The sequence below is a fragment of the Ranitomeya imitator genome, chromosome 4, assembly GCF_032444005.1.
Source record: "Ranitomeya imitator isolate aRanImi1 chromosome 4, aRanImi1.pri, whole genome shotgun sequence".
NCBI lineage: Eukaryota > Metazoa > Chordata > Amphibia > Anura > Dendrobatidae > Ranitomeya > Ranitomeya imitator.
The window spans coordinates 445,676,572-445,689,168 of NC_091285.1; the positions used below are offsets into that span (position 1 = coordinate 445,676,572).

At 43.5% G+C, this 12,597-nt stretch overlaps 1 protein-coding gene across 1 annotated transcript in view; it reads right to left on the minus strand.

The window, feature by feature from the left end:
* ICE2 (interactor of little elongation complex ELL subunit 2) overlaps positions 1 to 12,597 on the minus strand; it is a 189,053-nt gene that overhangs the window by 25,440 nt on the left and 151,016 nt on the right. The window contains exons 9-10 of the mRNA XM_069765691.1: positions 6,855 to 7,083; positions 1,254 to 1,709 (exon numbers count right to left, since the gene is read on the minus strand). Of these exons, the coding sequence (XP_069621792.1) occupies positions 1,254 to 1,709; positions 6,855 to 7,083 (685 nt within the window). The remainder of the gene's footprint in view (positions 1 to 1,253; positions 1,710 to 6,854; positions 7,084 to 12,597) is intronic.

Genomic DNA, 12,597 nt, shown 5'->3' on the forward strand with positions numbered 1-12,597 from the left:
CTGTCTGTGTGACAGCTCTCCAGCGACCAAACAGCGACGCTGCAGCGATCCGGATCGTTGTCGGTATCGCTGCAGCGTCGCTTAATGTGAAGGGGCCTTTACTCACAGTTGTCCAGGAAGCTGATACACTGCAAATAGCTTGTCAGGACCTTTGCACTGGAGAACTTAAGGCCCCTTCACATTAAGCGACGCTGCAGCGATACCGACAACGATCTGGATCGCTGCAGCATCGCTGTTTGGTCGCTGGAGAGCTGTCACACAGACAGCTCTCCAGCGACCAACGATCCCGAAGTCCCCGGGTAACCAGGGTAAACATCGGGTAACTAAGCGCAGGGCCGCGCTTAGTAACCCGATGTTTACCCTGGTTACCAGCGTAAAAGTAAAAAAAAACAAACACTACATACTTACCTACCGCTGTCTGTCCCCGGCGCTCTGCTTCTCTGCACTCCTCCTGTACTGGCTGTGAGCACAGCGGCCGGAAAGCAGAGCGGTGACGTCACCGCTCTGCTTTCCGGCTGACCGACGCTCACAGCCAGTACAGGAGGAGTGCAGAGCACAGCGCCGGGGACAGACAGCGGTAGGTAAGTATGTAGTGTTTTTTTTTTTTACTTTTACGCTGGTAACCAGGGTAAACATCGGGTTACTAAGCGCGGCCCTGCGCTTAGTTACCCGATGTTTACCCTGGTTACCAGTGAAGACATCGCTGGATCGGTGTCACACACGCCGATCCAGCGACGAAATAAAGTTCTGGACTTTGTTCAGCGACCAACGATCTCCCAGCAGGGGCCTGATCGTTGGTCGCTGTCACACATAACGATTTCCTTAACGATATCGTTGCTACATCACAAAAAGCAACGATATCGTTAACGATATCGTTATGTGTGAAGGTACCTTTATGTTGATGTTTATTTCTGGCTTCTATACCTTGTCTAAGAACTTGCCATATTTCAGTAATCTGGACCCCTTTGCGTATCACATGAAGAAATGGGCTACTAGAATTAAAAGCTAGATACGGCAAAGTGTTATACTTGGCTTTCTTCATCAGTGCCATAGATTAAAGGGAGAGCAACATATGTCTGCAACCGCCCCATTCAAATGGAGGACGTAGGACCTCTGTGTTAAACCCAACGATGAAACCCCCATTAATCAAGCACTTATCACCTAATCTGTGGCCAGGTAATAAGCTGTTAATCTGGGAGAACCCCTTTACTGCAGAGTTCTGCTTTAAACAAGTTATTCACCATGATACCTACATTTGTTATTACTTGACTGACAAACTTGCACTTTCCTCGGAGACTGGGATGAACTTGGGGGAATCTGTTGGATATTGGGTGCAGACTGAGTTGAATGTTCGCTTTTCTCAGGATTTACGGTGCTCGTCTGTTGTTCCATCTTCTTTGGGTCTGCTCTTAGTAACTGTGTTTGCATCTTAAGAATCTCCCCCAGGGGATCAACATCTTTAGAAATCTTCTTAGCAGTCTTTCTCTGTCTAGGGGCACTTGGAGCAGTAGTCACGGATGGTGTGACTGCCGCACTGTTGCGCTCATTCATCTTACAATCAATGTCAATCACAAGTTTGCCGTCATCTGAGTCACTGTCACTACTGCTGGTGGGTTTGGCGCTAGTGCTTTGCGTAGAGCTCAAATCCATCTCCTCTTTATTGCCCTTTTTTTGTTTCTTCATACTGCTGACCTCATCTGAACTGTAACCTAGAAGGAACAAGAATAGTGTCACGTCCCAATCACTGCAGATAATCGTGCAGACTACTTGTACATTAGTGATAACTGATGGCTATGCAATGCTCATTATCTACCAACCCGATTCTAAACAAGTTTGTTAGGTTACAAAGTAACTCATATTACATTTTCACAATGTGAAGTGAAGCCGATATAAAATGAAGAATTTGCCAAGAAAACCAATGTCATTTTCTACAATAAAACGATTACTAAAAACTTCTCTGTTTGCAGTACACTGTGTGCAGAATTATTAGGCAATTTTGTATTTTTGATTATGCATTTTATTATTGAACAACTACGGTGCTGTCAGTCAATCCAAAAGGTTTATATGAAAGTAAAAGTTGAGGTTTTGTCTTTCTTAGGAGAATATCTATGTGTGCAGAGTTATTATGCAGATAAAAGAAAAACAAAGTTATTCTCATATGTTAAAGTGATAATAACCAAACAACTCAATGTGCAAAAATACATTTCTAACATTTTTTTTTTTTTTTTTTTTTTAAATATCAGTGGCCAATATCGCTCCCTCCTATTCCATACGTCACAAGCCTTACATCTATGGAGTCTTTCAGACTGTAAAACTTAAAACGATTTTTGACTTTTCCTTAAATCTCTTTTTTGGCTCATTTTGCCCGAGGAAAACATGAAAACTAAGGGGTATTGTATCCTTAGGCCACATCCAGCCTCAATAGACAAACACACATTATCTGACCTGCTTCATCTAATAAGTATCAACTGTATACAGCTTGAGTTGAGAAATCTGCATCAAAATAAGGATACGGAAAAAATACTTGTTGGCCTAATAATTGTGCACCAAGTGTAATATTAATGACTGATGCCCTGACTATAAGTTAGTGTTAAGAGAGCGATCTGAAGAATCAGAAAGCAAGACCTCGTGTACACAACTATCATTCTGCAGAAGTTGTAAATTCAGCCATCCATAGAAATTTAAAGGGTAAAGGTTGTGCCCATGACGCCTCGTTTTAACAAGTTTTTCTACGTGAACCGGCTTCAGAAAAATGCTGGTGTTCTTTTTCCAGCACCACTTCTTCAGCAGTTTTGTGGCGCTTTCTCAGTTGGCTTACAAGCGAAATCCACCTGAAGAAGACATCATGTGCACAACTCTGATACGGTATCTCTGCAGGTCTTTTATCTGACACAGATTATTTTTGCTCTTTTCGGATCATAGTGCCATGTCCATCAGATGCTAGAATATGGAAATAATCTCCCGAAGAGTGGTATCATACAGAGCAGAAGGTATTGAGTGTTATGAATGTACCGTAATTTCTGGTGTATAAGACGACTGGGCGTATAAGACGACCCCCAACTTTTACATATAAAATATGGAATTTGGGATATACCCGCTGCATAAGACGGTGGTCATCTTATACGCCCAGTCATCTTATATGGCGTGTGCGGTGCGTATGGTTCCCAGGGTCTGGAGGAGAGGAGACTCTCCTTCAGGCCCTGGGATCCATATTCATGTAAAAAATAAAGAATAAAAATAACAAAATATGGATATACTCACCCTCTGACGGCCCCTGGCTCTCAGCGTTGCAAGCGGCGGCCTCCGTTCCTAAGAATGCATTGAGTGTAGGACCTGCGATGACGTCGCGGTCACGAGCCAGGGGCCGTCAGAGGGTGAGTATATCCATATTTTGTTATTTTTATTCTTTATTTTTTACATGAATATGGATCCCAGGGCCTGAAGGAGAGTCTCCTCTCCTTCAGACCCTGGGAACCATCCAGGATCGCTCCCTGCACACGCCGTACCCGGCGTATAAGACGACCCCCAACTTTTGAGATGATTTTCAGGGGTTAAAAAGTCATCTTATACGCTGGAAAATACGGTACATTTATTATTGTCCTAGAAATGGACAGAGTGAGCCATAACAGATAGTCCATAACTCTTGTAATGATGGCATCATCGCACCATAATAGCGACATCTCTTTTGTGAGTCGTTATTGTAATAAAAGGTTAAAATTCTTTAATCCCTTCACACCGCTGCCAATTTCCTTCTCCCCTTCTTCCAAGAGCCATAACTTTTTTATTTTTATGCCCACATTGCGGGACAAATTGTACTTTAGAAAGACACCATACATTTTATCTTTATCATGAAAGCGCAAAAAAAAATCCAAGTGTGTCAAAATTGCAAACAAAGTGCAATTTCACAATTCTTTTTTTGGGGGGATAATTTACCATATTCACTATTCAGTAAAACTGACCATGTAATATGATTCTCCAGGTCAGTACGATTACCCAGATACCAAACATACTGTATAAACGATAGCTGTTTTTTATTTTAAGTGGTACAAAGAAATTTAAAAACTTAAAAAAAAAAAAATAAAAAAAAAAAGATAAAAAAAAAAAAGAAAATTTAAATTGTGTGATTTAGATTTTGGGAGACCTGTGACGTATAACATTTTTTGCACATGGGGTTGTGTGAGGGCTTATCTTTTGCACCTTAAGGTGACATTTTTATTGAAACCATTTTGGCATAGATATGATGTTTTGATCGCCTCTTATTACATTTTATTGTAATGTTGCAGTGGACAAAAAAAATAATTCCAGCATTTCAATTTTTTTTATCTTTATGCCATTAACCGATCGGATTAATTTATTTTATATTTTGATACATCGGCCTTTTACGAACGTTGCGATACCAAATGTGCATTTATTTTCACTGTTATTTTTAATGGGGCAAAAGGGCGGCGATTTGAATTTTCACTTTTTACTGTATTTCTTAGTCCCCTTAGGGGACTTGAGCCTGCTGTCATCCAATCACTTACTATACATAGAAGGGCATCAGAACTACTATGTATATGTGGCACCCCTAGGGGTATTTGCCACAAAAATAGTTACTGACAGTAAATGCAAATACTAAAATAGCAAGACTGCACTACCACCTCCGGCCAGAAGGGGGAGCTCCAGAGACTCCCCTTGATCCATTCTGGTCTGAGAGAAGAACTGGCAGTTGGGCTAAGGAGCTGAAAGTGAGAGGTCATACAATTGAATCTCTAACAGCCCTGTGACTGTTACCAGGCCTAAATCACCGGCCTGAGGAGAAGAGGGATAGAGAAAAAGGACATTGTGAGAACCGGGTAGCATTAATCACTACCCAGAACAGGCGCAAAGACGGATACCGGATCCGTGGCTGTATTCATTATATATAATACAGCAACCGGAAAAACGTGAGGTGATATCAGCTTCACTAGGGCCGGACGCAGCAACAGACACAGAGTTCAGCGGTACTCCCAGAGGGGGTAAACCGATAAAAGGACTCGGGTTGCCCGTCGAACCAGGACCCGGAGGGGACAGATTGGGCCGGCAGCCAGTTCACATACAGCAGCAGGGCCACACAGAAATTGCGCACAATAAGAGGCGAAGACCCCGGCAGGGTCAAAGTAACTCAGAGTTCCCATACAGACTCCGGTGACAGGACTGGTTGTAAATCCTTTTATGTTAAAGTAAACTGGTTAAACGTTTCAGTGCCTCAGTCTTTCATTTGGACAATAGCCATCTATCCAGGATCGGGATCGTCACCGCTGGGAGAACCTGCTGCTGATCAAGTAAGTGCCTGTCCCCTCATGATACCCCTTATACTGTGCATTGCCTGAGGCCACAGCACCGGGTCAAGCCACCCGTGACATCCCCCTCAAGAGACAGACTCCATTGGTCCGGTGCTGGGTATCCCGGTCTCCTGGGCGTCACATATAGCGAAAATCATGGTCTCATGAACGTCAGCAACAGGCTGGATTTCGCAGAAACACCGTAATGACATTCACAGGGGTCTTCAGCAGACCCCTGGCTGTCATGGCAACGCATCAGCACCCGGTGATTACGTCATGGTGTACAGTCGCAGTTACAGTAGCATGTAAAAGTTTGTGCACCCCTGGTCAAAATTACTCTTAATGTGAACATTTAAGCAAGTGAAAGATGAAATGATATCTAAAAGGTCTTAAGTTAAAAATGACACATTTCCTTTGTATTTTACAGAAAAAATATATATTGTAAGATGGCTGCCAAACGGGTCCTTGAGGGGAGAGGTGTGTCATCATGGTTATTAACTGCGGTGATGTGCGCTCAGAAGAGTAATTTTGACAAGGGGTGCCCAAACTTTCACATGACACTGTAAATGCCATCTGAGGTTAACAGCGGCATTTAAAGGCCAAGGGGGCAGCACGGTGGCTCAGTGGTTAGCACTGCAGCCTTGCACCGCTAGAGTCCTGGGTTCAAATCCCACCAAGGACAACATCTGCAAGGAGTTTGTATGCCCCGATGGGGACAGCGATGATAATGTGTGCAAACTGTAAAGCGCTGCGGAATATGTTAGCGCTATATAAAAATAAAGATTATTATTATTATTATTATTATTATTAAGGGGGAGATACGCTCTACCAGTGGCTGTTAAAAGGCAGATCATAGCTAAATATAATTAAGAGATCATTTGACATGAAAGATGCGAGCTCGGCTAGCAAGCCGGCATCAAAGTTAGGCACCCGACATATGACGTAACGGTACGTCATATGTCAGGAAGGGGTTAAAGAGTAACTATCGCTTTAATTTTTATTTCATAACTGAATAGTACGCATGAAAAAATTTTTTTTGTAATATAACTTATCAGAGAACTCTGCTTCTTTTCCTACTAGACAGATAACTAATTTTCAAAGTTCTCAATTTTACGGGTAAAATCTGTATTCAGTGAAGACAGAATTTTCCATTACTGAGATAGGAGACGGCGGCTGCTACTGACCAGATTCTATGTAGGCTGGACTGGGAAGGAGAAGGGAGGAAATCTGTCTCTAGTTCCTCCCTCTTATCTACATATGATCTGATCAGTAGCAGCCGCCATCTCCTAACTCAATAATGGGAAAGCCTTCACTGAATGCAGATTATACCCAAGAAAAGAGAATTCTGAAACTGAATGATCAGTCCTGGTGCAGAAAGAAGCAGCAGATATATTGCAAAGTTACTTATTTTTATGTGCATTATTGAATAGTGTCATGGATCAGTTTGGGACAAGGGATGATGTGAGAGCATATTGTGCTCCTGAAGATGGCGGCGTGAAGAAAGCCTACAAAGCACACAAGTAACACAACTGACAAGACACAGATTCGTACAAAACTGATCTGGGTTTGAAGCTTTGATGATCGGCTTGTCTGTTTTCAATTTGTCTTGCAGAGACGTTTTAAGGGAGCACTGCATTGTCTCCGGAGACTCGGAATCGGATAAAGTTGTTTTCGACTTTGCATCCTTATTCACTGATCCAAAAGTTTCCAATTCGGTCACATCGGTCTCAAAATCCTTATCCTCATATGGCAAACTCCTACTTGCATTATGTTCATCAACCTACAAAGGAAAAAATAAATAAAATAAAAGGATAGCAGTAGATGAAAAGGCAAGTAGTCTAAAACGATGACAGAAGTCCATAAAAAATGAGTAATTAACAAGATGATAACAACGACATTAACAATAAAGTAATAGTGGGTCAGGCAATAAAATGTACTGTCTGCAATCAAACACGCTTCAATATACGCCATTAAATTCCGTTTTAATAATCTTGTTTTATGCAAAGAACTCCCAATGGAAAGAAATTTGTTTGCAATCCAAAAACATCATCCATAAGAAGCTACAAAAGTACACTTAGAAACTAGAAAACACCCTGCCAATAAGGTTATATAATCCATGAAGGCACCCATGAAAATAAAATTGGTAATCATAGGAGCAGAAACAGACATGGGCAAAGAGATCATTATAAGACTGGAGTCGCAAAACAATTTTAAGGGCATTTGTCGGGAAGAAAAGTATAAAAGACAGATTTTATAACCACTTCTAGCTAAAAGGGTACAACCCCTCTACTAAAGTACGATTTTCCACAATAAGGTGTTGTGTGTGTACATGAGGGACAAATTCCTGCATTCTTCACAACTTTTCCCTATTTTCAGTTGACACTGAGCTAATGGATGGAGACTTGCTACTATCATGTGTCCCATACACAGAGACATGAAGGTTTTCTGTAGAACGTCTCTAGAAGCACAGCCGAATGGAGGACATTACAAAGTAGTACTTACTAGGGTAGCTGTGAATCCAACTTTTGGGTTAAAATAAAAAAATGACTAGAAAGCAACAGCATATGTCTATGTGCCGCTCTTGCGCGCTGTTACTGTTTTGTTCAATCAGCTTCCCCCTTGTCCTGTCTCATCATTGCAGACTTTAATAGTCAGCTGTAATCTGACTCCTCAGTGAGCTGACAGTCCATCCTGTTTTCACAAAGATGAATTTGGATTTTGGCTGTCTTTTAGTGTGAATGACAAGTTCATGGGGTCGGAGGAGGAGAAAAAGTGATTCGAAGTACAGAAAGAAGCAGATTTTTCTGATCACAATTATTACAAAATATTTTCTATTTGCTTGTACTAAACATTTATGCAAAGTAACTTTCAGCATTCACTATTGGAGCAGTATATCGCACTGGGAAATAGGCTAGGATTAATAATAATAATAATAATCTTTATTTTTATATAGCGCTAACATATTACGCAGCGCTTTACAGTTTTTCACACATTATCATCACTGTCCCCCAATGGGGCTCACAATCTAGAATCCCTATCAGTATGTCTTTGGACTATTAAGGATTGAGCTTAATAGAATATGGCTCTATGTTCCTCCAAAAGAAACAGACTGGTCAAAACGTATTCTCCTCTCACAATTGAAAGGTGTAGAAACGTGTGGGTTCCCATAGGTGTATTTTTCAAAGATGGACCAGAATTTACCATTGGGAAACTCTTCTAAATTGGCAAATCATTGGGACTATGGTCCCCAATCAACCACCCATTGATCATCTAGGGGTTACCGTGGAATGTGTAATTATTTATGTGAAACATACTTTAGTCTGCCTAAAAAAAAAACTTTATGTAGTGAATATTTTTGTCATAAAATATGCCCTCTATAGCCAAGAAAGCCTCCTTCCTGACATTGCATTCCGACAATAGCAGAATAATGTATTCCCAGACACAGACAAAGCCTTTGTTTTTAAAAGGTTAACGCAAACTCCCACAAATTCCAGATTCACTGGGTTTGTTTCATACAAAACCTTTATCTGGGGCTAAATAGAGACATTCAGAAAAAAAAGAGACATAAATCCATTTTGCCCAAACGTTTATACCACAGAAACAGCTGCTTCCTATAGAATAGGATTTAAAGAAATGGAATTGTTAAAAACAATGAAAAAAGGGGAAGCAACAGCTTGCACAATATACTGCATTGAAGGACTATACACTGGGCGATCTTTAAAGGGCTTTGGCATATTTGGCAAATCTCCAGTAACTAGTGAAAATTTTTAGCCAAAAAGCAAATAAAAAAACCAACTAATTTTAATATCCTTCTGGCTTAAGAACATCCTTCATCCAAACAAGGCTTTCTCCATTCTGGGTAAACTGTTTAAGACCCGACCTGTTAGCAGGTTTGGCTGAACTTTTAGTTTATTTTATTGTTTGTGATGGAGGATCCGCCTCTTATTTTTGATTCCATGAGGTCTTCTTCGCGGACGATCACGGTAATCAAACTCTTCTGGGGGTACTAGGAAGACAGCCAGACATCTGCATTGTGCCAGGTCCTATTCCAGTCACCCACACCTTTACCCTGCTGCTGCAAGTATGATGTGCCGATAGCCCCTACACTATGTGGGAGGTTACCAAATAAGTGCCTGCACACATCCAATGATAGAACAAGGGAGTACAGAGCTACCTTTTCCGCAGATCTCTTTTTCTTTTATCTCTCGACTAGTGTTGAGCATTCCGATACCGAGTTCCGATACTTACCGCATATCGGATACCGGAATCGGAAGTGCCCAGAATTCAAACTGCACGAATTCAGCCAATGAGGAATGATTACAAGTGTGGGCACATCCTGTTCAGCATGGTGGGCATGTAACTACTGGCAAGGCTGTGATTGGCTGCTGAAATGATGTCATGATGCACTATAAAAAACGCTGCCGCCATTTTGCACTCACTCTGCTGTGATTTCAGTTAGGCATAGGACGCTGTGTTGTGACTGAGGGCCAGTTGAGATAGCGATTTGCTTCATTGTGCTTTTCCCAGGCTAATTTAGCAACCGCTGTGTGTTCACCTTGCTTTTGCCTTGCAGCGCTGTTTTCACAGCGATCTGCAAGGTCTCTGTGTGTGTGTGTGTGTGTGTGTGTGTGTGTGTGTGTGTGTGTGTGTGTGTGTGAGTGCAGCCCACTCTGTAGTCTGTGTGCAGCCATAGCCGGTTGTATTCAGCTCAGGGTGGTTCACTGCCTCATACTGTTCTATCCATTGTCCTTTTTTGCAAATAGTGCAGCCTGCTGCACATTTTTTCAAAAAATTCCTATTAGTGGCTTTCCACCCGTATCCAGCCAAATTGTGGAAAAACACTACATAGGATAACGTAGAGGAGGATTTTTTGGCCTTGCAGCGCCGTTTACGGCTGTCTGCACGGTCTTCGTGTGAGTGCAGCTCGCCCTGTAGTCTGTGTGCAGCCACAACCGGTTGTATCCAGCTCGGGGTGCGTCACTGCCTCATACCGTAAAATACATTGACCTTTTTTGCAAATAGTGCAGCCTACTGCACATTTTTTCAAATAATTCCTATTAGTGAAAAACGTATAGATATGTATATATACAAGAGTGATATATACCGGTAGGCGCTAGGAAAATAACGGAGAATGGTAAAAGAAATAAATAAAATATTCACACAATAGAAAAAGAAAGAGAAATCTTATTAAAAAAGTGTCCCAGTCTCAGTCTTTAACTAAAACAATAGCCTTGACAGGATGACAATATATTCGTTTGACACAGGCAATAGTAGTTCAGAGCACTCAGCAGTAGTTCCTACCTGTACCGTAGGATAAGAAGTCTTGAGCGCTCCCGTTGACGATAAGTCCTTCAGCGGACACAGAAAGTCTGATCCAGTGGCTGCCCCGGCCGGCGGCAAGCCACAAAGCAGCTGGTCTCCGGGAGGAGACGAAGATCCTGAAGAGCCGACGCCGCGTGTGTAAGCGGCAGTGCGTGCCGGCTGTGCGCAGGACCTGGGTGACGTAACGAGTCACGTGACCGTAACCCCCGGTGACCAGACAAGTGAGTACGGAGTGCGAATGGGGCCAAACAACCGACGCGTTTCGGAGACGCCTGTCTCCTTCCTCACACGGTCTCCGTGTGAGTGCAGCTCGCCCTGTAGTCTGTGTGCAGCCACAGCCGGTTGTATCCAGCTCGGGGTGCGTCACTGCCTCATACCGTAAAATACATTGACCTTTTTTGCAAATAGTGCAGCCTACTGCACATTTTTTCAAATAATTCCTATTAGTGGCTTTCCACCCGTATCCAGCCAAATTGTGGAAAAACACTACATAGGATAACGTAGAGCGTTTTTTTGGGCCTTGCAGCGCCGTTTATGGCTGTCTGCACGGTCTCCGTGTGAGTGCAGCTCGCCCTGTAGTCAGTTCTGCCAAAAAAAAAAAAATAAAATAATAAAGTTCACCAAACACACCACACTACAGTTGTGTAGGCCACATTAGCTCATATTAAAGTCTAGTCCACACTTTAGAAAATTAGTGTTTCTTATACCTGTTAGGAGCTGTTCAGGAATAAGCACACTAAGCCCTTAGTACTTTTCTGCTTATCTTTATCAGTCAACCAAGATGAAGAAGGCAGGGAGTAAGGCACGTGGGCGTGGGCGCGGAGCAGGGAGAGGACGTGGGGATTCTCTGCCTGCTGCGGGCACCGGTGACTCATCACCCAGTTTCAGCAGGGAACAGTCCTTTATGCGCAGCTTTGTAGGAGAGCGCCGTACACCGCTGCTGCGTGAAGATCAAATTGAAGCCGTTGTCGGATGGATGGCAGCTAACGCATCGACTTCAATTAGCGCCACATCCTCTCAGGCACAGAGCACTGGAGAGCACCCATCTGTCTCTTCACCACCTGCCAAATTGGCCAGGCAGTCAGAGAGCCCAGGACAGGAGCCGTCTCTACTTCTGTTCTCTGAATCTCTTGGCTTGGAAACAGGGGGCCAGCCAAGCAGCATTGGAGAAATGGAAGAAGAGGCAGTGTACAGTGATGCCCAACAGCTTTGTCTCTCTGACTCTGAAGAGGCGGGTGGGCCAGTGCCTCCGGTCACCACACCGCAGTACGCATCAGATGATGAGACTCAGGTGCCGCTTTCTGGTGCGTACTGTGCTGCCGAGACTACCCAGGAGGAGCAGTTGGTGGCAGAGGGTAGTGTAGATGATGAGGTCCTTGACCCATCGTGGCGTGAGGAACAGGAAGGTGGTGGGAGCAGCTCTGAGGAAGAGATTCCCCGAATCTCAAAGAGGCCAAAGAGGGAGAGGGAGGGGGAAGACTGCGGAGCCTGTAGCCTCCGCTTCGGCACCCGTTAGGAGCATGTCTCTTCCAAAAGCCAAAAAGGGCGCTCCCAAGACTTGCAGTGCCTGGTCCTTTTTTGACACAGTTGCAGATGACATTTGCTTTGTCAAATGCAAGGTGTGTCACCAGAAAATCAAAAGAGGGAGAAATGTCAGCAGCCTCAATACCTCAAATATGTGGAAACATCTGCGGACCAGGCACGCGGTGGAGTTACAAAAACACACTGAAGACCTAGGCCAACCAACAGCGGCAGTTACCACCTCTTCAGCTCGTGTTACCTCTTCCTCCAGCTCACACACAGCTGGTTCGGCTTCCTCCCAGGATCGCCATGGAAGAACCTCTGGTACTGTTGTCCAGAGACCCACTGTAATTCCACCCACAGCACCACGTTCCCAGTCATCCTCACACTCCCAGCCCAGTCTACAGCCATCGGTAGTACAGGCATGGGAGAAAAGGCGGCCATTCTCGGC